At 39.2% G+C, this 26,522-nt stretch overlaps 1 protein-coding gene across 1 annotated transcript in view; it reads right to left on the reverse strand.

Annotated features, from left to right (window-relative positions):
• WDSUB1 (WD repeat, sterile alpha motif and U-box domain containing 1) overlaps positions 1 to 26,522 on the reverse strand; it is a 55,145-nt gene that overhangs the window by 10,274 nt on the left and 18,349 nt on the right. Inside the window, exons 6-10 of the mRNA XM_062187111.1 lie at positions 20,336 to 20,369; positions 18,414 to 18,454; positions 18,221 to 18,327; positions 17,382 to 17,561; positions 5,973 to 6,113 (exon numbers count right to left, since the gene is read on the reverse strand). Coding sequence (XP_062043095.1) covers positions 5,973 to 6,113; positions 17,382 to 17,561; positions 18,221 to 18,327; positions 18,414 to 18,454; positions 20,336 to 20,369 — 503 coding nt within the window. The remainder of the gene's footprint in view (positions 1 to 5,972; positions 6,114 to 17,381; positions 17,562 to 18,220; positions 18,328 to 18,413; positions 18,455 to 20,335; positions 20,370 to 26,522) is intronic.

Below are 26,522 nucleotides of genomic sequence, written 5' to 3' on the forward strand. Positions count from 1 at the left end.
GGAACTCTACAGAGAGGGAAGCAGCAAACTAGGACCCTGGGCTGGCAGGAATTAGCTTAAATGTATCAATAATCACAATATAAATTTGTTCAATTCTGTTTGAAGATAGGATTAGGTGTTAAATTAACACAACTACAATTCTCACAGAAAGGTTAAAAATGAATTGGGTAATGAATCCCCATGAATTATGCTAAGCAGGGAAAAACACCCAAACGGTTATTTTACTGCATGATTCAGTTCATGTAACATTCTTAAAGTAACAAGATCTCAGAAGTGGACAGATGAGTGGAATGTGGTTTGAAAAACAAACAAACAAAAAAAAGCCACAGGGACAACCCTGCGGTTTGGAAACTGCTAAGTCTTGACTGCAATGGTGAATATAGAAATTCCAAATGAGATATAACTGTCCAACTTCATGCACACAAATAAAAACAAGGAAAACTGGGCAGATCTAAATGAGATCATGGAGCCTATCAACGTGAACATCATGATTGTGATGCAGTGTAATTCTGAAAAACACTTGGGCGCAGAGGAAACCAGGCAAAGTATGGAAGGTATGTCTATTATTGTTTCTTACAACTGCATGTTGAATCGACAGTTATTTCAATGAAAATAAATGGGTTATACCAGAATGGTTAAAAATGAATGGCACAGGGGCCGGTGCTGTGACACAGTGAGTTTAAGACCCAGAGGCACCACTTCCGATCCAGCTCTCTGCTATGGCCTGGGAAGGCAGTAGAAGATGGCTCAAGCCCTTGGGCCCCTGCACCCACATGGGAGACCAGGAAGAGGCTCCTGGCTTCGGATCGGCGCAGCTCCGGCCATGTGGGGAGTGAACCAGTGGATAGAAGACACCTATCTCTGTAACTCTTTCAAATCTTTTTAAAAAATGAATAGCACAATACTAAATAGTAAGCAAGGCTATGGATCAATGAGAATTTTTCACACGGCTGGTAGAACCGCAGTGATTCAAACTCTCTAGAAAATAATTTATGTATCCAGTCCCAGAGTATACCCAACAGAAATGCATACCATGTCCACAAAAAAGCATATGCAGAAAGTAAGTCAATAATTCCCATCAACAGCGACTGAATACAGACATTATACTCACGTAGTGGATTCCTATAGTAATGAGACATACTTTACGTAATAATACGGACAAATCTCACAAACACACTTAATGAAAGACCTAAAAGACACATTTTAGGACTCGACAGAAAACTACTGTATTACAGACTAAAGGACAAAAATTTAAAAATTCTCAAACTCAAGATAGAAAGGAACTTCTTTTAGGCAGTTTAATTAATTAATGCTAAGGTTGAAGGCTTTCTCCCTATGAGCAAATAAAGGTGAAAATGTTTACTTCTCATCACTTTTTTTGTTTTTGACAGAGTTAGAGAAAGGTCCTCCTTTTCCGTTGGTTCACCCCCCCCAATGGCTGCTACAGCCGGCCCGCTGCGCCTATCCGAAGCCAGGAGCTGGGTGCTTCCTCCTGGTCTCCCATGCGGGTGCAGGGCCCAAGCACTTGGGCCATCCTCCACTGCCTTTCCAGGCCACAGCAGAGAGCTAGACTGGAAGAGGGGCAACCGGAACTAGAACCCAGGGTGCTGGCGCCGCAGGTGGAGGATTAGCCTAGTGAGCCGCAGCGCCAGCCACTTCTCATCACTTTTCAAAACTGTACTGGAAATCCTGGCCAGTATGACAAGAAAAGGAAAAAAAAAATTATATACAAAGAAATACAAACATCTGCTTGTAGATGGAGCCATCATGTGTGAACAAAGTTGTCTTAAGGACTTATCACAAAGCTATTACTATTAAATGTAGCAAAGTCAGTATACACAATCAACGGTACTATTACCAGCAAGTGGAAATTTTTTAAACTCTGTAATGTTATAAAAACATGAACTACCTAAGGATCACTTTAATAAAATATGTACTGAACAAAATAAATTCGGAGCACTGTTAAAAGAAGACCTAGGCCGGCACCACGGCTCAATAGGCTAATCCTCTGCCTGCGGCGCCAGCACCCCGGGTTCTAGTCCCAGTTGGAGTGCCGGATTCTGTCCCAGTTGCTCCTTTTCCTGTCTAGCTCTCTGCTGTGGCCCAGGAGTGCAGTGGAGGATGGCCCAAGTGCTTGGGCCTAGCAGTCACATGGGGGTGAACCAACGGAAGCAAGACCTAAATAAATATAGCGACATCATCATGTTCATGCATTGAACTATCATTTTCAAATTGATCTACAACTTACCCCCACCATCCCAGTGAAAATTCTGGCAAGGTTTTTCTGAAATCTATATGGAAATGCAAACAATCAATCAAGAATAGCCAACACGGGTTTTAGGAAGAACTGTCAGATGACTGATACTTCCTGCTTGTGAGACTAATTACAAAGCAATAGTAGTCAACGCACTGTGGTAATTAGTGCAGAAACATACAAGATGAACAGAACATAATGGAAAGTTTAGAAATAAACTCAATATAAAGATAGCTGATTTCAACAAAGATGCTAAGAGTAATACAATAGGAAAAGGATTTCTCAATAAATCATCTCAGAACAAGTGGCTATCCATTTTTAAAAAAGGTTACTCTTATGTCAGGCCATACACAATAATTTGCAATGAATTACAGCCCTAAACATAACACTACAAGATACTTAGAACATAACAGAAATTTTTGAAATCTTTGGGGTAGGGCAATTTCTTAGGCCTCCAAAGGTATGAATCAAAGTGAAAAATAATTCAACTTCATCAAAATTAAAACGTTTTTGCTCCAATTTAAATGATACCATTGGAAAATTGATTACAGCCGACGCTGTGGCATACTAGGTTAAGCCTCTGCCTGCAGCTTCGAGTCCCAGCTGCTTCACTTCCAATCTAGCTCCCTGCTAATGGCCTGGGAAAGTGGCCTGGTTCATTTGCCCCTTAACCCATTTGGGAGACCCAGAAGAAGCTCCTGGCTCCTGCTTTGGATCAGCTCAGCGGATGCGGCCATTTGGGGAGTGAACTAGCAGATGAAAGACATCTCTGTCTCTAAATGACTAGGCAAGCTACAGACTGGGAGAACATATAGGCAACACACTATCTTACAACAGAGTTGTATCTGGAATTTACAAAGAACTCCATCAACCCAATACAAAATGGGAGAAAAGAGTTCAAGGCATACTTTTAAAAGGTACATGAATGGGTAATAAACACATCAGAGATTCTCGGCACCATTAGTCCTCATGGAAACTAAACTACAAGTGCAACAAGAACCACTTCAGACTCACCAAAATGGTAAAAATTAAAGACTAACAAACCAAGTGCTGGCAAGGATGTGGAGAAATGGGAATTCTCATTTGGTAACTTAAAATGGTTCAACTGCACTGAGAAACATTTGGCAGTGTATTCAAAGCTACATATTCACTCACCATATGGTCTAGCAATTCCGCTCAAATATTAACCAAGAGAAATGAGACGTGAACAAACATTTGTAGACAAATGTTAGAGTACCTTAACTCGTAACAGCCACAAAGTGGAAGAGATCTAGAAGTCCACTTACAGGTGAATGAAAGCATTACGGGTCATCTTTTCAAAGGAACACTACTCAGCAAGAAAAATAGATCCCTGATCCATGTAACAAGATAGATCAATCTGGAAAACATCCACTGAGCAAAAAAAGCCAGACACAAAAGACATGATGCTGATTCTATTTATACGAAATTCTAAAAATAGTAATATAATCTATAGTGCCAAAAAGCAGATCAGTGGTTACTTAAGGCCAGGATGGACTGGTTAAAAAGGGCACAAGAGAACTTTCTGGCATGGTAATATTTATATTTTTATTGGGATGGTGGAAACATTCCTTATCAAATCTTAACGAGTATGTTGCACAGTGGTTCAGATGCCACTTGGGATGCCCTCAACCCACATCAGATTTGGTTTTATGTTACTGATCTGGCTTCCTGCTAAGATGGTTGCTCATGTACTCAAGTCTGTGCTGCCCACACATAGGACCTGGATGGAGTCAGTCTCCTGGCTTTGGCCTGGCCCAGCCCTAACTATTGTGAGCATTTGGGATGTGAACCAGCAGCTGGAAGACTTCTGCCTTTCAAATAAATAAAAATGAATAAATAAAACTTTGCAAAAAATTTGTCATCAAGCATATATTTAAAATAGTGAGATGACTGTGAAAATTATGCCTTAATTTCATCAAAAAAGATTATACAGCTGCACTGTCCAATACAGTAGACAAATATCCTAGTTAATGAAATGAAATAAAATTCAGATCCTCAACCACATTTCAAGTGCTTGATAATTACAATGTGTCTGATGGATATTAAACAAAAAACATTCCCATCATTAAAATAATGTTCCCTTGGACAGCAATCTTAGAGGATATAATCAGACACCTGACAAGCTTGATATCTGTATGTTGATACTGCAATGTTGCAAAAAATAATTTTGCAACTAAAGAGTGACCTTAAATCTTACAGAAATTAACCATGAGTTTGACCCCATGCAACAAAACTAGGCACCTTTCCTCTTAAAAACCAGCCTCAACCACAACTTTAAAACCATTTTCTTAATCTTTAATCCTGTTATTAACATCTTTTTAGTATATTTGTTACAATAGTATATATTACTACATATATTGTATATATGTACAATATATGTAGTAATATATACTATATATTGTATATATATTGTATACTGTATATACAATATATAGTAATTATACTATTGTGACAAATACGACATATATACATTATATATAATGATTGTTACAAATATAAAAGATGCTAATAAGGGAAGCTGGATATGGTGTTTATGGGACTCCTCATACTATACAATTTCATTTGTAAACTTAAAACTATTCTGAAATTAACACTATTTAAAAGTGACACAAACTGAAAACACGCATTACTCAAAAACATGGAAAAATCTTTGTCTTGGTATTTGTGTTTGGTCCCCATCTTTGGGAAAGGTCCTTCTACCCCATCCTCCTCATGACATCGCCTTGTTGACATATAACCCTAGCCCACACAGTGGGGCCGATCCCAAGCTCCTCCTTCCAGCTTGTAATAGAGTACGACTGGCAGGGCCCTGGACCAGAAAGAAAGGCAGAGTGGTCCCCCTTTGGCGGGTCAAACCAAAATGTGTAAAAGGCACAGTGAACATCACAGAAAGTAAAAATTGAGAAATCTCTGAAGAAATAAAAGAACGCTGCAACACCAAGTCTCCATGTCACTTTTTCCTGAGACTGATGCTTATAAATCAACTGCCATTTCTGCTTAAACTTAACCAAGTTTCTTTCAATGCAAACAAGAGTCCTGGTATACCAAAACCAAAAATTAAATAGCCACTGTTATATAAATGGAAAATTTCCCGGCCTGAAATAAAAACAGCTGACATTCACTGAGTGCCCACTGTATGCAGGTACTATTTTAAGTACAAAACATACATTAACTCATTCAAGCTACTATTAAACAAGAATAATTGGAGTTACAAAACTCAATGATGACAAAACTAAGGTAAAACAGATCCACTTAAATATATTGCTGGGAGCATTCTAATCAAGGTTCTTTTTTATAGAAAACAATCAAGTAACAAATCTAACAAAATTTAGGAGGAAGATTCTTCATACTCATAAAATATATTTCCCAATTGACTAATTCTGCTTTGGGGCATATATCCTGTGGAAATGGCCTAAGTAAATGTAAGGATAGAAACAAACATGTATTGTAACATCAGCACAATGCTATTTACAATACAAAGATTTGCAAACATATATACACACCAACTAGTAGGAGAGTTGAAGTAGAGCAGTTACAACTGAAAATAGTTTTTAAAAGCAGAAGCAACTTATGAGATATAAAACATGAATTTTTAAATTTTCCAAATTTAAGCAAACTTAAATTGAATTGCCTTCATTATTTATTGACATAACACATAACACACCCTTCAACTCAGGATGGAGGGAGCCACACATACCTGACGCAATGACAGGATCTTTCATAAGTTCTCGAGTTATTGGGCAGATAAATTCATCAGGAATTCCAGAAGAAAGGGATTTCACTTGGGTCCTGAGCTCTTCAATTTTCCTTAGCACTTTATTACGCAGCCCTAGAGATTCTGAAGAGAAATCATCTGTTAGGCCTGGAGAACTACTGATAATCCTGATGCAACAAAGTCTCCAGCAAACACACATTTTATCTATTCCAACCCAGAATCTTCATTGTACCACAGCACTCTTCTTTACAGATTACTTAGCCAGTGTTCGTAACATACAATCTATGGTTAAAACACAACAGCAGCTAATGCAGTTTATTTTAAATATCTCAGATTCTAAAAGTTCAAGAATTTTAGGTTGCCAGATCTTAATATAATCCACAAAACCAAAAGACTATTATGGGTTATTTACACAACAAAAACTTTTCCCTAAAATCATTTTTAAACTACTTCATGTTAATTACATAAAATTTCATGTTATAATATTCTGAAACTATGAAGTTAAATATATTTGCCGATTCTTATATGAAAATCATAAAGCCCACCTGTATGTTCAAAACTTCACAAATTTCATTTTTTACCTTACTTTTCAGTTTTACAAGGTCTAGTATACTGAATGCTGGGAAATGTTTACATTTGTGAAACCACCTGACAGTGCTGCTGTAGGCTGGGATGTTGGGAGGCTGGGCGGTAGAAGAAAAAAAATCACATTTCAGGATGCTTCCTATTTCCCAACAAAAGCAAAACCAGCCTGCTCTCTGCAGGGAGCCAATGCTCCCCGTTCTAGACCTCCTTTTGTCCCAGACAGTCTCTCAAAGGAAGCTAGCCATGCTGTCCTCTGCCCAGAGGGCAGGTCTCGACCTGGGTAGAGACAACATCTTCCTTCTGAGCTAATTTGCTGGTGGTCCCATTAGAAGACCAGGAGTTTGCTAAGTTCAGGGTTCCTCAGCTTTGTCACAAACACCAATCACCCCTGTGACACCCAGGAGGACAGGGGAGTCGGGAAGAAGGGCCGATAGCAATAAACTGCTCAATCTACCTGGGGGCCTGGTGCCCGTAGTTAAACAAATGTGGCAGTCGGGCTAGCTGCTGATGGCTGCTGTGACTTCTGTCTTACAGAATTCACTGAAACCAAATAGAGACTATTTCACACAGTTACAGATGAGTCACAGAGATTCCCTGAGATTCCTTATGAGATCACTACCCAGATTCAAGAGGAAGCCATTGCAAGACAGAAGTGCCTATTTATGGAAGGTGCCTCTAAAATCAAGCATGTCAGCTGCCCATCACAGTGGTCTTAATGCAACAAGTCAGAGAAACACTCACTCCCATGGTTTATTGGGTCCATGTATTCCCAGGACTGGGATTCTCCCCTCCAAATTACTGCATTTCCCAAGGGTTGACAGAGTTACATTCTTTTTTTTTTTTTTTTTTTTTTTTTTTTTTTTTTTTTTTTCAGTTGAGAGACAGAGACAGAGAGGGAGCTGCCATCTGCTGGTTCACTTTCCAAATGCCCACAACAGCGAGGGCCAAAGCCAGGAGCTGGGAGCCAAGAATCCAACTACCCAAGCCATCTCTGCGGCTTGCTAGGATTTCCAGTGGCAGGAAGCTGAAGTCAGGAGCCGCAGCCAGGAATCAACCCCAGGCCCTCGGATGTGGAATGCAGAACACTTCACCATTAGGCTAAACGCCTGCTCCCTGAACTGCGTGTTTTTATTTTGCCAGGCAAATACAATGGAGGGTTTAAAAGAAGTTAGGATGGACCCTGTGCTCTAAGTAAGGAATGAAATCAGAGTAGAGACATAATTTAACAAGTAAAATGAACAGAAAAAGGTTGGGAATGGGGGGACTGACTGCAGTATGGGTACTAGAGGACAAGATGGCAGAAACAAGACTGCTGTGCTTCCTGACACCTTGCCCAGTGAAAATCCTCCACCGTGCACACACAGGGCTTGACAAACTAGCTCCTGGTTTTTTTGTATGTGTGGAACACGCTGCCATTAGACATAGCCATCTCATTTAAAGAGCTAACTAAACTATTCATAATAAAAACAGAGGCATTTAATAATCTGGAACAAAGGTCTTTTTCCTATCAAAAATATTATATATTTGTACTAACATTTTGAGTGCTTACAGTATTTACAATAGAGGATACAGGAGGTCTAATTCAAAATGTTCTAGATAAGAAAAGGTTACATTAGGGTGTTATCCTTGTCCAATTTTAGGTCACTTTAAAAGCAGAGTCAGAGCACTATGCTCTCAGGAAAGCCTTTACCAAACCACATCCACAGCGCTTAGCCATATCCCCAGACACAAACACCTCCTTTGGACTGGGGGTGGGAATAAGCACTATAAATCTGATTACTCCGTAAACGCCGTACAGGCAAGGGACGCTGTCTGGCTAGGATTCACCATCCTGAGGAAGCATCTGCTCTTGACAGGTTATAATGAGCACTAGCTCCAGTGCCTGCCTTTTTCCCTCGTATGTCATTCCGGAAAATTCTGTCATTCTAATAACCATCTAATGTACAAAACAACATACAGCAAGACTCTGAAAAGCCCTGAGGAAACAGATGCTGAGTGGGTTCCCGGGGTTTCCATCCTGGAAGATGGAAAACGACAGCACAGGGCAGCGATCTGCATGCACGAAGGGAGAGAGACCATTCTCTGGTGCCCTTACTCTCCCCATGTGTGTGGTGGGAGGGTCACTGCCACAGCGGCGGTGGAGACTGGAGACAAAGGCTCCCCAAGCACCTGCCTGCTCGCTCGCTCACCCTGTGCAGCCCTCAGAACAACAGAACCAAACGCTAGCTGCTGGGAAAGACAACTACAGAACTCCTTCTAATTTTTTTAAAGAAATTTTTATTTTAAAAAGCAAATTTCAGAAAAGAATGACCAAGATAAAATATATAGAGAGAAACAGGAAGACAAGACAAAAATGATATTAGCATAGGAGTGGACAACACAACTCCAGGTATATCAGGGACTTTTAAAGGGAGATTTGGAGAAGATGGTGGTAGAAGCAGTCTAATTTTTTTTAATGTCTCTGAATCAAAGCAACTTGATGGCAAACTCAAACCCCATGGAGAAAGAAAGGTAGCCAGATAGCCTCACGAACCTCACTTTGAGTGACTACGGGCAAACCACCAGTGTCCACATCTGTGTGGACGACATCTGTGTGATGACATCTGTGTGGACGGAAGCTACGAGACAACTGACTAGGCCTGAGTAAAGGTGGCCACAAAAACCCACTGAGAACTCACGGGAACAGCAGGCAACCAGGAAGAGCCATGCCCAGTTCAACAGTGGGCCAGTGCACAGCTACTACATTGGAACAAGTGATTCTGCTTTAATGGTACGTAAGGAAAAAATGGTAACTGTTCGATTCCTTAATGATATATGCAGTTACATAGCTGGGCTATATGTGAAAATCCACATAATGAGGTATTACTACAAACTGAGCCATGAAATTTTCAAAATCTGAGGATATGAAGACAATTGAAGTATAAAGTTTGAAAAAGAATTTGATACAATTTTTAACTTAGAAAATTGTAAAAATGTCTTGTGTGTTTTCATGGTATTTTGGGGGAAAAAAGAACAAAACAGTGACCCTCTAAAAAAAAAACCTCTTTCCCAAGTAGTAATCTATGATTCCATGATTGATAACTGCTCCTTGGCATCTATCACACCAAGTTTTTGCCACTGCACGTGCTACAGTAATTCCAAACCCTAAGAACACAGCGAACCATAATAATCTCACAGCCCAGATACAAACTGAGACCAATGTGCAGACACATGTGGCAGCCAGTGGACTTCCTGCTTGCCCGAGATGACCTCTGTGAGTTCACTGCTCTTAATAGCATGAAGTTTAAAAGGGAAAGATATTAAATGTTATAGTAGTGTTCACAAATTCAAGGGTGCACAAGTGCCTTAGAATATCTTAGATCTTCTGAATGTATAATCTGGACATTCCTATGTTAATGTAATGCCAGACAGTTATTTCCTTCCTAAAACTCTAAGTTTGTTCTACCTCAGGTGTTCATTAACCCAATCCTAGAAAATGACTATTATCCATAGTTAAAGTACCTGATGCAGACATTCAAGCCTGCACAAACTTCCTTATGGAATGTTTGGAAAAGGCAAACTGAAAAAAAGATTTGAGAGACTGCTCAATTCCTTAAAAATACTCATAATTTTTAAAGTCAAACATAATACATAATTACTTTGGTCTCTAACCACTGCAGTGTATTTTACTGCACAATTAATCAACCTTCTCCATAAGCTGAATGTTAAATTTAGAGTTACACTGACACGGGAACTGTCTAATAGTATACTTCAAAGACAAAAAAAAGTGAAAGTTATGCATTTACACAGTAAAATTCATTAGCATATATTCATACACTCATGCATTTGCCTCCTAACATTTGTTTCTAGACTTAGTTTTAATTTTCTATTAGTCCAACTTACTGTTTTGAGAAAGGGTACACTTTCCTTAAAATTCAACACAAAAAGAAATTCAGTATAACTAAAAAATAATTTATAAAAGATTTGACTTAGCTCCTTGGTCCTTTATTACACAAGCTATACAAAAATTTATGAAATTATTACTACTAAATTTGAGGTTCATCTTTGAAAAACATTTCAATCCATTCATTGAACCTGGAATTTTGCTTAATCTTTATTTACCTGGCTACAAAAACTAAATATAAAATTAAAGACTAAATATAAAAATGCAATTATTTTTATTATACTAATTTTTTTTCTTTCAAATCAAACTATTTCACATTGTTAAGTACTGCTTATATTGTTGAGATTTACTGTAAGACATTAACAAGAAATCAACCAATTAAAATCTTCCAATAATAGCACAAAGGAAATCCAAAGTAAACAAGAGGGCTATTTAGGGGAAAATGGCAGGGCCAAGTTATTATTTATCTTTTTTTTTTTTTTTAACAGGCAGAGTGGACAGTGAGAGAGTGAGAGAGAGAGACAGAGAGAAAGGTCTTCCTTTGCCGTTGGTTCATCCTCCAATGGCCGCTGCGGCCAGCACGCTGCGGCCAGCGCACCGCGCTGATCCAAAGGCAGGCGCCAAGTGCTTCTCCTGGTCTCCCATGGGGTGCAGGGCCCAAGCACTTGGGCCATCCTCCACTGCACTCCCGGGCCACAGCAGAGAGCTGGCCTGGAAGAGGGGGAACTGGGACAGAATCCAGCACCCCGACCAGGACTAGAACCCGGTATGCCGGCGCTGCAGGCGGAGGATTAGCCTATTGAGCCGCAGTGCCAGCCAGTTATTATTTATCAATAGTAACCTTGAATGTAAATGGCCTCAACTCTCCAGTTAAAAGACACAGACTGGCTGAATGGATTAAAAACAACACCCATCTATTTGCTACGTACAAGAAACACATCTCACCAACAAAACTGCAGCCAGACTAAAAGTGAAAGGATAGAAAAAGATATTCCATGCTAACAGAAACCAAAAAAGAGCTGGTTTAGCCATCCTAGTATCATACAATATAGACTTTAACAAAAAAACTGTTAAAAGAGATAAAGGAGGGCACTATGTAATGTATTAGGGATCAATTCAATAGGAGATGTGACTATGATAAATGTATATGCACCCAATTACAGTGCATTTGGCTATTTAAAAGAAATGTTAATAGATCTAAAGAGAGACATAGACTTCTATACAATAGTAATGGGGGACATCAACACCACACTTTTAGCAATGGAAAGATCAATTAGACAGAAACTGAACCTAAGTGATATCTACAGAACTTTTCATCCCAAAGTTGGAGAATACACATTCTTTTCATCAGTGCAAGGAACTGTCACTAGCATACACCATAGGCTAGGCCATAAAGCAAGTCTCAAAATCAAAAAAAAATCAAAATCATACCATGCATCTTCTCTAACCACAATAGACTGAAGCTGGAAATCAACACTCAACAATCTCTAGAACATGTACAAACACATGGAGACTGAACAACAAGTTCCTGAATGAACAGCGGGTCATAGAAGAAATCAAAAGAGAAATAAAAAAGTTTCTGGGGCTGGCACCGCGGCTCACTAGGCTAATCCTCCGCCTGCGGCGCCAACACCCCGGGTTCTAGTCCTGGTCAGGGTGCCAGATTCCATCCCAGTTGCTCCTCTTCCAGTCCAGCTTTCTGCTGTGGCCCAGGAAGGCAGTGGAGGATGGCCCAAATGCTTGGGCCCTGCACCTGCATGGGAGACCAGGAGGAAGCACCTGGTTCCTGGCTTCGGATCAGCGCAGCACGCTGGCCACAGCAGCCATTTGGGGGGTGAACCAATGGAAGGAAGACCTTTCTCTCTGTCTCTCTCACTAACTCTGCCTGTCCAAAAAAAACAAGAAGTTGGTGCCTACGTCAAGAAATTGGAAAGGTACCAAATAAATGAGCAATCAATGCACCTCAAGGACCTAGAGAAACAAACTGAACCCAAAATTAGTAGCAGGAAAGAAATAATTAGAGAAAAAATAAACAAAATTGAACCAAAAAACAAAAAAGTCTCAGTGAAATGAAGAGCTTTTTTTTTCCAAAAAATAAACAAAACAGATATACCATTCACATCATAAAAGAGAGGGAGAAGACCTAAATCAATAAAATCAGAGATGAGAATGAAAATGTAATAACAGATACTACAGGAAAAAAATTTCATCAGGAATAACTGCAAAGAGCTGTATGCCAACAAACTGGGAAACCTAGAAGTAATGGACAAATTCCTGGACACACACAATCTATCAAAATGAAGTCAAGAAGACAGGGAAATTCTAAACGGACCAATAACCATGCCAGAGATTGAATCACTAATAAAGACCCTCCCAACAATGAAAAGCCCAGGACCGGATAGCTTCACCACTGAATTTTTAAAAATATTTATTTATTTATTTGAAAGTCAGAGCTACACAGAAAAAGAGAGGCAGAGAGACAGAGAGGTCTTCCATCCGCTGGTTCACTCCCTCAGATAGCTGCAAAGCCTGAAGCTGTGCTGATCCGAATCCAGGAGCCAAGAGCTTCCGGGTCTCCCACGCGGGTGCAGGAGCCCAAGGACTTGGGCCATCTTCTACTGCTTTCCCAGGCCACAGCAGAGAGCTGGATCAGAAGTAGAGCAGCAAGAACTCAAACCGGAGACATATGGGATGCCGGCACTACAGGCAGCGGCTTTACCCGCTACACCACAGCACCAGCCCCTTCACTGCTGAATTCTACCAGACATTTAAAGAAGAACTAATTCCAATTCTTCTCAAGCTATTCAAAACAACTGAAGAAAGGGAAGCCTCCCAAACTCCTTGTATGAGGGCAGCATCACCTTAATTCCTAAACCAGAAAAAGATACAACACAGAAAGAAAACTATAGACCAATATCCCTGATGAACACAGATGCCGAAATCCTCAATAAAATACTAGCTAATCGAATCCAACTACACATCAGAAAGATCATTCACCTGGACCAAGTGGGATTTATCCCTGGTATGCAGGGATGGTTCAACATTCACAAATCAATAAATGTGACACATCACAACAAAAAACATGATTATCTCAATAGATGTGGAGAAAGCATCTGAGATAAAATACAACAACTTTTTATGATATAAATTGGGTATAGAATGAACATTCCTCTAACAATCAGGGCAACTTAGGACAAACCCATAGCCAGCACCTTACTGAATGGGGACAAGTTGGAGGCATTCCCACTAACATCCAGATCCAGGCAAGGATACCCACTCCCACCACTGCTATTCGATATAGTCCTGGAAGTTTTGGCCAGAGCCATTAGGCAAGAAAAAGAAATCAAAGGGAATCAAAAAGAAATCAAAAGGAAGAAGTCAAATTATCCCTGTTTGCAGATGACATGATTCTATATACACATGACTCTACTGAGACAACTGGAACTCATGCGTTCAGAAAAGTGGCAGAATATAAAATTTACAAACAGGGGCCAGTGCTGTGGCATAGTCGGCTAAGCCTCTGCCTGCTGTCATGGCATCCCATACGGGCACTGATTCATGTCCCAACTGCTCCTCTTCCAATCCAGCTCTCTGCTATGGCCTCGGAAAGCAGTGGAAGATGGCTCAAGTGCCTGGACCCCTGCAACCACATGGGAGACCTGGAAGAAGCTCCTGGCTCCAGGTTTTGGACCGACCCAGCTCTGGCCATTGCAGCCATTTGGGGAGTGAACAACGGATGGAAGACCTTTCTCTCTGTCTCTCCCTCTGTCTGTAACTCTACTTCTCAAATAAATAAATAAAAATTTTTAAAAAAACACAAAAAAATAGCCTTTGTATACAGAGGAAATGTCATGGCTGAGGAAGAACTTCTAAGATCAATCCCTATTCACAATAGCTAGAAGAATTAAATACCTTGGAATAAATTTAACCACGGATGTCAAAGATCTCTATGATCCAAATTACAAAACATTAAAAAAAAAAATAGAAGAAGATACAAAAAATGGAGAACTCTCCCAAGGTCATGGATTGGAAGAATCAGAATCATCAAAATGTCCATACTACTGAAAGCAATTTACAGATTCAATGTGAAACCAATCAAAATACCAAGGACATTCTTCTCAAATCTAGAAAAAAATGATGCTAAAATTCATATGGAAACACGAGACCCTGAATAGCTAAAACAAACTTATACAACAAAACAAAGCTGGAGGCATCACAATATCAGATTTCAAGACATACTACAGGGCAGTTATAGTCAAAACATCCTGGTACTGGCACAAAAATGGACATGCAGACCAATGGAACAGAATAGAAACCCCCGAAATCAATCCACTCATCTATAACCAACTAATCTTTGACAAAAGAGCTAAAATCAATCCTTGGAGAAATAATAGTGCTGGGAAAACTGGATCTCCATCTGCAGAAGTATGAAACAAGACCCTTACCTTGCGCCTTACACAAAAACCCACTCAAAATGGATCAAAGACCTAAATCTATGACCTTATGGCATCAAATTACTACAGAACACTGGGGAAACTCTGCAAGATGTTAGCATAGGCAAAGACTTCTTGGAAAATACCCAGAAGCACAAGCAATCAAAGCGAAAATTGAGAAATGGGATTACACCTCCACCTTGCAGCGCCGGCACACCGGGTTCTAGTCCCGGTCGGGGTACCAGATTCTGTCCCGGTTGCCCCTCTTCCAGGCCAGCTCTCTGCTGTGGCCAGGGAGTGCAGTGGAGGATGGCCCAAGTCCTTGGGCCCTGCACTCCATGGGAGACCAGGATAAGCACCTGGCTCCTGCCATCGGATCAGCGCGGTGCGCCGGCCGCAGCACACCAACCGCGGCGGCCATTGGAGGGTGAACCAACGGCAAAGGAAGACCTTTCTCTCTGTCTCTCTCTCTCACTGTCCACTCTGTCAAAAAAAAAAAAAAAAAGAGACAAATGGGATTACAGCAAGCTGAGAAGCTTCTACACTACAAAGGAAACACTCAGCAAAGAGGTAACTGACAGAATGGGAGAAAATATCTCAACCTACACAACTGTTAAAGGGTTAACATCCACAATCTATAAAGAGCTCAAGAAATTCAACAACAACAAAACAAACAACTCAGTGAAGAAACGGGCAGAGGACTTGAACAGGCATTGTTCAAAAGTGGAGATTCAAATTGCCCGATACTTCAAAAAATCATCAGGAAATGCAAATCAGAACCACAATGAAGTTTCATCTCATCCTAGTTAGAATGGCTCTCATACAGAATAATAAATGCCCACAAGGATGTGGGGGCAAAGGTACGCTATTCCATTGTTGGCAGAATGTACACTGGTGCAGCCAGTGTTGAAGACAGTATGAAGACACCTTAGAAATCTGAATACAGACCTACAATATGACCAAGCAATTCTACTCCTGGGCATTTACCCAGATGAAAATAAATTGGCATATGAAAGAGTAATCTGTACCCCCATGTTCACTGCAGCTCAATTCACAATAGCTAAGGTATGGAATCAACCCAGATGTCCATCAACTGATGACTGGATAAAGAAATTATGGTATGTATACACTATAGAGTACTATTCAGCTGTAAAACAAACAAACAAAAAACTGAAATCCTATCATTTACAACAAAATGGATTCAACTGAAAACCATTATACTTGGTAAAATAAGCCGGTTCCAAAAAGACAGGTTTCCTATGTTTTCCCTGACCTGGGGTAACTAACAGAGTACCTAGAATGTAACGTACTGGAGAGAAATGGACATTTTCAGATTCAGTAACTATTTACAGCCCTTATCTCTACTGTTGAGGAACAGTGTTTTTTTCTTCATACTATTTCCTGAACTCTTTACTTAGTGTTATTTTTTAGAGTTAATTTTATGAGTACAAAGTATACTGAAAATAGATCTTTGTTAAAATTAAGAGTGAGAATAGGAGAGGGAGGAGGCTGGGCTGGAGCATGGGCAGGGGGAAGGTAGGTGGGAAGTATCATGTTCCTAAATCTGCATATATGAAATACATGAAACTTGTATACTTGAAATAAAATTTTAAAAAATATTTTATCAAAAGAAACCCTCACTCTATTACCTACTCGCTAGAGAAAAAAGTAAATTATAAGGAAAATAAGTTACTTGTGATACAAAAGTAACTATCTTGGTATGGTATGCATACAGTACACAATTACCTCAACTTTTGAGAAATCTCACATCATCATCATTCTGTTAATTTCTTAAAAAAACCGTAAGCTTCCAAGAGATTTAAATAGGCTAAGATACTATATTTGATATATAAAGGAAGTTATAACAGTAAATTTAAAATGACTTTCTAAAACATCAACAATAAATCACAATTTTTTTAAACTTACAATTACAGGATGTGTTAGCTACCCCAAGAAATGCTATATAATATTTTCTTGGGGCCAGTGTTGTGCCATGGCAGGTCAAGCCTCTTGCCTATGTTGCCAGCATCTCATATGGGCACCGCTTGAGACCTGGCTGCTTTATTTCTGATCTAGCTCTCTGCTACTGCATCCTGGGAAAGCAATGGAAGATGGACAGGTACTTGGAACCCTGCACCCATGTGGGAGACATGGATGAAGCTGCAGGCTTCTGGCTTCAGCCTGGCCCAGCCCCAGCCATTGCAGCCATTTGAGGAAATGAACCAGCAGATGGAAGATATCTATCTCTATCTACCTACCTATCTCTATCTCTCTCTCTTGCATCCTCAATCCCGTAACTCTACATTTCAAGTAAATAAAAAATAAATTGTCTCCCTAATGTAATAAAAATAGACTCTCCTTCTGTATAAAAACATACACCAGAATAATTCTAGTGCTAGAATATTAAGAATAAACCATTAACAGAATTAAAATCAACCTCAGATTAAGGTATTGTTATTTTTAAGATTGACTATTTTCTACTAATCTTACCAATTTTCAAATCATCAGCCAGACTTTCTTTTGTAAGATTTAATAGTTCTTTTCCATCAATGTTATTTATCTTGAATACATCAACAAGGTCTTTTAAACCTTGTGCACAAAGCCATGATGAGACATCCTCCTCTGACCAATCTTCAGTAAACTGCTTTGGCTGATCTTCCAGGCTCCGTGCTTAAAAAAGTCAACAAAAAGGCAAGTGAAATAATATCAAACAATAAAGTCTTTCGGAAACATTTCTACTCTGAATTAAAGTAAATAGTTTCCTTAAATTTATGTTTTAATACTTTAACTTCCTTTTAAGAATTTCAAACAACATTATTTAACAGTATCTATTTAATACTACATTAAATACTACTCTTTTGGAACTTTATTATATAAAGCTCATACCAGCAAAAGCATTCTATTTGCTCTGTCAACTGCATAGTAGCACCATTATTTGGTTAACTACAACAGTGATAAAAATAAAACTCCAAAATTAAGCACCAATGTTGTTTGATGAGACAGAAAATAAAACCAACAAAATACAACTATAACTTCTTTTCTGTCCTCAGAACATATTTATCTAAAAAGCTAGTGTAAAGTATAAACAAACAGCCTGCAGCACCATGCGACTAGTAATACACACAAGCATGCACCCAAAGCATTTACCAACAATTTTAACATGGGTCAGCTACCTTAACACTAGCTTCTCTAAAATGTCTAAGTTGTATTACACTGGAATGTATTCTTTATATTGAGAAAAGCAATGTGAGTACTTGTCAGATTTGTTGAATTGCTGATTTTAATGGACAGTGGGGTTGCGCTGGGTGACAGATGATGTACTTACTAACCTTGGCCAAGTGTTTCCAGGTCAAACTGCCAGATGTTCACCGTTTTGTCCATTGAACCAGTAGCAAGTAAAAGGGTAGTGGGTGCAAAGGCACAAGTTGTGACATACCTAGTTATTAAAAACAACTTTTATATATCTTCTAATTTTTTAATTAGCCAATTAATTAACACACAGCAAGGTTGTTAAGTTCAGACCTGGTGTGCTGAGTCAACGTGTGAAGAATATTCTCAGTATTCTGAAAAACAACAAAGAAAAGTTTATATTTATTCAGGCAAGACTAACAATTATAATGAACACTCACCTGACATAAATGGTTTATGTGCTAAATTTATTCTAATATTTATTACTGACTAAAAAATCAAAACTTCATTCAATAAATAGGAAATGGCATTAGTTAGAGTATTATCAGGTATTTCACCTTCTTAATTGTCAGCATTACTGTAACTCATACCTGTTACAAATTTTAGTGCAGTCCATCCGTGGCTCTTGCTGATTTGTTTGAACTTACTAATGATAACTGAACCATCTAATATAATTTGCATTTTTTCTATATTTGATTTGGACACACTACAAACCAGTGAGCAGTTGTCAGTCACTTGGAATTCAAGTACACTCAGGTATATAATTATATATACCTGACACAGATATAAGAATATATTACAAAACACATAAACACATATCATGTAATATATACATACACTTCAAACATTCAAAGATGTTTGGGACCCAGAGATATTTTACAGAGAACATTTAGTGTTGTAACCATTTTGTGAATGTAAAATCTCATGAAAAGGCCAGGAGAAATATTAATGATGTGTTTTTTTTTTTTTTATTTGACAGGTAGAGTTATGGACAGTGAGAGAGAGAGAGAGAGAGAAAGGTCCTCCTTCCATTGGTTCACTCCCCAAATGGTCACCACTAACGGCGCTGGACCGATCCAAAGCCAGGAGCCAGGTGCTTCTTTCTGGTCTCCCATGCGGGTGCAGGGGCCCAAGCACTTGGGCCATCCTCCACTGCCCTCCCGGGCCACAGCAGAGAGTTGGACTGAAAGAGGAGCAACCGGGACTAGAACCAGCGCCCATATGGGATGCCAGTGCCACAGGTGGAGGATTAACCAAATGAGCCACAGTGCTGGCCCCATTAAGGATGTATTTTAAAGAAATAGTTTAGCTTATCTGCTGGACCCTACTATATTTTGGTGATTTACTCCTCTAACTGCTGGCATAACTACAAAGTGAACTCAATCATTACATGGCTCCATTCAACACTGATTTATCTTGGAGAATACCACATCTCGTTATATGTCAGACATTCACTTTTCTGCATACTCAGGCAATTTGATTTTTTGCCCAGATGGATCCACAAAAAAATATCATTTTTCTAGTCCCAGGATAATTCACTCTTATGCTAGTCTCTAAATCTCAAAACTCTGAGAATGGTGCTCCACTATCAAGTGCACTCTCTAAAAACCCTGATGTACACATTCATGAATACTTAATAATTGACTGAATATATTTTCTTTATTCTGGTGCTTTTTCAATCTTTATCTTTTATGATCAGATTTCAAAACTGTCCACCTTGGGGCCAGTGCTGTGTCATAGCGGGTAAAGCCGCCACCTGCAATACCAGCATCCTATTTGAGCGCCAGTTCCAGTTCCAGCTGCTCCACTTCTGATGCAGCTCTCTGCTGTGGCCTGGGAGAGCAGTGAAAGATGGCCCAAGTCCTTTGTCCACTGCACCCACGTGGGAGACCCGGAAGAAGCTCCTGGTTCCTGGCTGCAGATAGCACACCTCCAGCCATCAGGGCCATCTGGAGAGTGAACTAACAGATGGAAGACCTCTCTCTCTCTCTCTCTGCCTCTCTGTAATTTTGCCTTTCAAATAAATAAATAAATCTTTAAAAAAGAAAACTGCCCATCTTAAAATTGTTAATTAAATATTTAAGGGCAAGCTTGCCTCAGAACAAATACTTGCATAATTATTTTAGTATTTATGAAAATGTATATATTTTTGGGCAAACTAAACAAAAAAGAGATTTTTCTATTATGTCTATGTAAATTTAATTTAATATTCTAATAAATAATTTACATAGGTCACAAGATTTTGAAATACTTACAGTATCATATACTATGACAGACTTATCCACTGATCTTTGGAAGGAAAAAAGGAAATTATGAGTGAAAAGGTCTATAAAAAGAAATTATACCATTTAAATAATTAATATTTTTCTAGCACTTCTATAACATTTTTAGAAAAGGCTAATAGTGACATACAAACACCGAGAAAGCAGTCTCTTACAGTTCAAATGTAATAAACTTTTATTAAAAAATTATATGATACGTAAGTCAAAAAATAACTATTTAAAATGGCATATTCTATTTATACTACATAGCCATAAACAGAATAGGCATCTAGGATGTTTAATTAAGACCCAAGTCCAGGGGCCAGCTCCGTGGCACAGTAGGTTAATCTTTCACCTGCGGCACCGGCATCCCATATGGGCGCCGGTTCTAGTTCCGGCTGCCCCTCTTCCAATTCAGCTCTCTGCTGTGGCCTGGGAAAGCAGTAGAAGATGGCCCAAGTCCTTGGGCCCTTGCATCCACATGGGAGACCCAGAAGAAGCTCCTCCTGGCTTCAGATTAGCTCAGCTCTGGCCATTACGGTCATTTGGGAAGTGAACCAGTGGAATGGAAGACCTCTCTCTCTCTCTAGCTCTACCTCTGTTACTCTTTCAAATAAATAAAATAATTGTTTAAAAAAACAAATAAATTTACTTCTATTGTTTTCTCTAATATTAATAATAGTGTTTTTCACCACCCTGTTATACAATGCATGGTGCGAAAATAGTATTTGTATATCAGCAATATAAATGTTAATACTTTCTAAATAATATCTATACTTATTATTACTAAAAGGTAGCTGATCACACTTATTAGGAGGTTTGAAATCCATTCTTTGCTCAGTAGGCCATTCAATGTTCATCATATGATATCAACTATAAAATCAATGTCATCAGTTCCAAATAGGAATTATACATCACCGTTTATTTTCAATGCATTAATGTTTCTTCCCATATAGAAAGGATTTGCAGTCTCTTACAAAATGTGACAAAAACAAGATAAATATTATGTGAGGAAACTACAGAGGAAACGAACACAAGGATGAAACCAAGGGAGAGAAATGAAGGTTAAGATGAGTGTACAAAATACATGTAAGATCCAATCTACTTGGCTAAGGAGGGCTGTGGGGGCAATGGGGGGGACGACACCCTGCAAAGTCGCTTCTGAGCTTCTTCAACAGCAATGCAAAAATAGAAATATAACCAGTTACACAATTAAGACAGAAAGACAATCCAGTCAGAAATAATATTAGCAGCTAACATGACTTGAGTATGTACATTAGACATAATTTACAGGCACTTTATGCAGTCCTAGATTCCTCAAGGTACAAACTCTTACTTCTGGAATACCTAGAATTCTTGGGGAAAATTCCATTAGTTCTGAGCATCTTAAAAACAACAACTACTAAGGAGTGATGCTAGCAAGATAGCACACTAGGGCTTCCTGGTACTCATCCCATTACAGAAACATCAATTTGAACAACTACCCATGCATGAAAACACCTTAATAAAAGATAAGAAAACCAAGTCTCTAGCTACAGCAACATGACTAGGAATCAGGAGTGAATTTTTTTTTCCAACTTTTTTTTTTTTTAATAAAGATTTATGACAACTGGGACAAGCATTCTGGCACAACAGTTTAAAATGCTCTCTGTGCCACCTTCATCTCATACTGGAGTGCAGGTTTGAATCTTGGCTCTCCACTTCCAATTCAACTTCCTGCTAATGTGCCTGGAAAAGCAGCAGATGGTCCAAGTACTTGGGTCCCTGTCATCCACATGCAGGATGGTGCTCCTGGCTTTGGCCTGCCCCAGCCCTGACTATTGTAGGTATTTGGAGAGTGAACCAACAGATGGAAAATCTCTTTTGACACCTTAATCTTAATCTCTCTCTCTGCCATTCAAGTAAGATTAAAATAAAGGAACACAACATTTTTTTAAAAATTATTTTATGATGACAAAAGGGAAACCAGCCAACTGAAATTAATACACTCTAAAAAAATAAGTGAACTGGTTATTGGGTGAACTGACTTTTGGTTACTTGCTTACTTGAGCCCGGCCCTTCTAAACATATTAATAGCCAAAATTTCATTTGGAAACAGCTAGAACTCAGTCATGCTAATTTTACATAGAAAATGGTCCTTCCATCTGGTTCCCATTACACTGTATCTCAAATACAATCCTCACTGGTGTCAAAACAACAAAACTAACAGGAAATTCCACCTTCTGAGACTACCACCAGATGCAATTAAAACTAAATCATTTTTTGACATCTCTCTTGAGAAGCAGGATCACCATTAGTAATCTTTATGAGTACTGAACAGGGAAGACAGAAAATAGGGTAACATGCAGAAGTCCACATATGGGAACTGCAAGCAGTTAGGCTGAAAATGTAGACAGGATATTTGAAAGGATAAAGCACCTTGAGTGTCTATCCAAGGAATTCAATTTCACAAGTAGCAAGTAGATAGCAGGTGAAGGCAGTGGGACAGGTTCACTTGTGGATGAGATAAAGGAATGAATGGAGAAGTAAAAGGCCCAACTATTGGAAGTCTATCAGAAACTATTAGAAGTCTTACAAATTTAAGCAAAAAGAATCCAGAGACCCACAGAATATCAGAGATAAAAAGGATTTTAAACTCACCTCCTATTGCCTCTCACTTGACTAAAATGTTGACTCAAGAGCAGACTCAAAAAACCTCTGAACTATGAAAATAGAAAAGCCTGAACATACCCCCTAATTTGACATAGAATCAACAATAAACAAAAATTCCAACTGTTTGATGTCCCTGGCTGTAAACTTTCTGCACGCTATAAATCTTCCTCCAACTTTTCAGTACACACGTTCCAGCAAATCTGTGCCGCACCTGACTTTTCGTTACGCGGCAGGTACTAGTATTCAAGCCTCTGATACTCCATCCCTAAGGTTTTGTAGTTCTCCAAAACCGCAACTGTGCTCGTGCAAGAACACAAAAGAAAATACAATAGTTATTATCTAGACAGCTACTGGGCAAGATCAGTAACACATGAAATTACATGTAGGACATGGCAGAGCATACAAAAAACAAAGCAGATCCATTACACTGCCAAGATGCTGGATAGCAACATACGTCAGCACCTAAAGCACTTTGTTCCAAACTAACTTTGCACAGTGGCCACAGAAGTCATCAAATGAAGCTACCAACAGTTAGTTCTCAAGGTCAAGTATGCTCCTAAAGTTAAAGATTTATTTTATACATCAATATTTTCATTTTCAATCCATTTGTTTCTTCTCACACAGAAAGGATGTGCAGTCTCTTACAAGACATGACAAAAACAAGATAAATATTATGTGAGGAAACTACAGAGGAAAGGCACACAAGGATGAAATTAGGGAGAGCAATGAAGGTTAAGATGAGTGCAAAATACACATAAGATCCAATCTACTTGGCTAAGGAGGGCTGCAAGGTTACTTCTGAGCTTCTTCCACAACAATGCAAAAATAGAAATATAACCAGTTACACAATTTATGACATAAACACAATCCAGCGCTTGGAAAAAAGATACCCATTCCCTAGACTGACCGCTAACAGAACTACTTCTACCAAGTTCTTTACAGCGAGGATTTATGAAACAGAAATGAAGTCCTCAACAACTCTTCCTGAATGAACACAGTGAGTCTCAAAAGAGCTGTCTTGAAATGCCAATGGTAAAAGGTCCATTCAGAAAGAGCAGCAATAACAAAGAGGTAAAATGATGCTATACAACTCTTTGATGTTTTGGATTACATAGAAAAATATGTAGGAGTAGGCATTTGCCATAGTAGTGAAGATGCCACTAAAGATGCCCGCATCCCACATGCGAATGCCTGCTGTGAAGAACCATGAACATGGGCTGGAATGCTACTGCCTGCTAGACGAGACAGGAAAGCGAGGGAAGATAAAGTACATAAAAGTATTCAAAAGGAGAGTAGAAAGTAATTAAATCATGCTACTGTGTTCCAAACCGATGACTTCAGAAATTAAGGCTTTGAACAATAAAAGCCAAGGTTAAAAATTTCAATAGAAAACTAAAAATCACAAAAAGTCAGAGTAGACTTAAAAAAGAAAGCCAAATAAAAATGCTAGAGTCAAAGAATAAAATAAGCAAAATTAAGAACTCCAGTGACCAGTTTAGCATCGCATTAGCTGAAACGAGAAATAGTAAATAATTCAGAAGGAAACACAGGAAACAGAAGAGAAACAAGGAAAAACATGAGAGGATTAGACACATCAGGTTTACAATGAGAAAGTACACTTTGCGTTTAATTAAAGTTCTAGAATTAGAGAAAAAAAGAAAGGTACAGGTGATATCTAAAGAGAAAATGAGTTAACATTTCCCAAAACTGATGAAATATCACAACAGATATAATAAACGCTCAATAAATTCCAAGTAGACTGAATAAAGATACACTGAAGTGAACTTGTAGAAACTTGTAGAAAACCACAAAGAGAAATTTTAAAAGTAAAGCCAGAGAAAAAATATACTCAAAGGAACAATTAAACACATTCAAAGTAAAAATTAAAATGAGACCAGCCGGCGCCACGGCTCAATAGGCTAATCCTCCAACTGCGGCGCAGGCACACCGGGTTCTAGTCCCGGTCGGGGCGCCGGATTCTGTCCTGGGTGCCCCTCTTCCAGGCCAGCTCTCTGCTATGGCCCGGGAAGGCAGTGGAGGATGGCCCAAGTCCTTGGGCCCTGCACCTGCAGGGGAGACCAGGAGAAGCATCTGGCTCCTGGCTTCGATCAGCGCAGTGCGCCGGCCGCAGTGGCCATTGGAGGGTGAACCAACGGCAAAGGAAAACCTTTCTCTCTCTCTCTCTCTCTCCCTCTCTCTCTCACTGTCCACTCTGTCTGTCAAAAAAATATAAAAAAATTAAATTAAATTAAATTAAATTAAAATGAGACAAATTTCTCCAAAGCAATTTAAAAAAAAGTCCTAAGTTGTATTTGTCCCAACAAAGCAAGGTTGGTTTAGCATTTGAAAACCACTGTAATTCACCCACAGAAAAATTATATGGTCATTTCAAAAGACACAGGAAGAAAAATCATCTGATGAAATCCAACACTAGGAAAAAAAAAAAAAAACTAACAAAACTTAATTCCTTGAGGCCTACAAAAGTCATATTTAATAATGAAAGCTTCCCCCTCACCAAGGAAGAACGAGGCAAAGACACCTCACATCACTGTTTACACTACACTAGTAGTTATTAGCCAGTTCACAAAGGCACAGAAGATATCAAAGGTATAAGAATTTTGTATACAAAAATTTTAAAATAAGAAACTTTAAAAGGTTCAGGAAGTCCTCCACCAATCATCTTCTCACAAATACACCCATTTGAAGAGCTAGTCACACACCAATACATCTGAGGAAGAAATGGGGAAGCCAGGTAAGACATCACAGTGCCCAGGTTTAGTATACAGCGAGACAAGACACATTAAGAAAGACGGGAAGTAAAGAGTTGCCCACCTGCTGCCTCAATTTCAAGCAGCACAATGTGGCCCTTGGGGTAGAACTCACTGTATGCCTTAGTGCCAGGCCCAGTACCATGCCTGCCGCAGTGAAATCTACTGCCAGGCAGAGCCCAGACCCTTCCCCAGGCTAGTACCCACCCACTGAGCCTCTGAAACTGAGCCAAGTGATGGAGAGACTGCCTCCTCTATTACCACCCCCCCAGTCTCAGGCAGCACAGAATGGAAGATTACCTATGGGGTGTGAGGCTAGAAAGTAAGCACAGGACTAAACACTACACAGCAGAGATATACAATGGCCTTAAAAGGAAACTAAGTACACAGCAGCTGTCAATCCATCTCTCCACACCAACCCTGAACCAAGAGAAACTTTGTTCAGTGGGAAAAAAGTCAACAGGAAACCCCTAGCAGTTTCTATTCACACCATATACATCCAAGGCATTTACTGCTGGAGAACCCCGTAAAGCCCTTACAGGCCTGAGCTGTTTAGGGTGTTGCTTGGTTATCACACCACTGCATTGCTCTGGAGAAAGAGAACATAAAGAAACTGACTATGCTAAAATTACCAACCACGCAAAAGTAAACCCACAGGCTGGTAAGATACTTGAAACATACATAACCAACAAAGGGCTCACATAAACACACACACATCAACCAAAACAAATCAATATGAAAAAGGTAACCCAAGGAAAAAT

Source organism: Lepus europaeus, chromosome 1 (genome assembly GCF_033115175.1).
Source record: "Lepus europaeus isolate LE1 chromosome 1, mLepTim1.pri, whole genome shotgun sequence".
Lineage (NCBI taxonomy): Eukaryota > Metazoa > Chordata > Mammalia > Lagomorpha > Leporidae > Lepus > Lepus europaeus.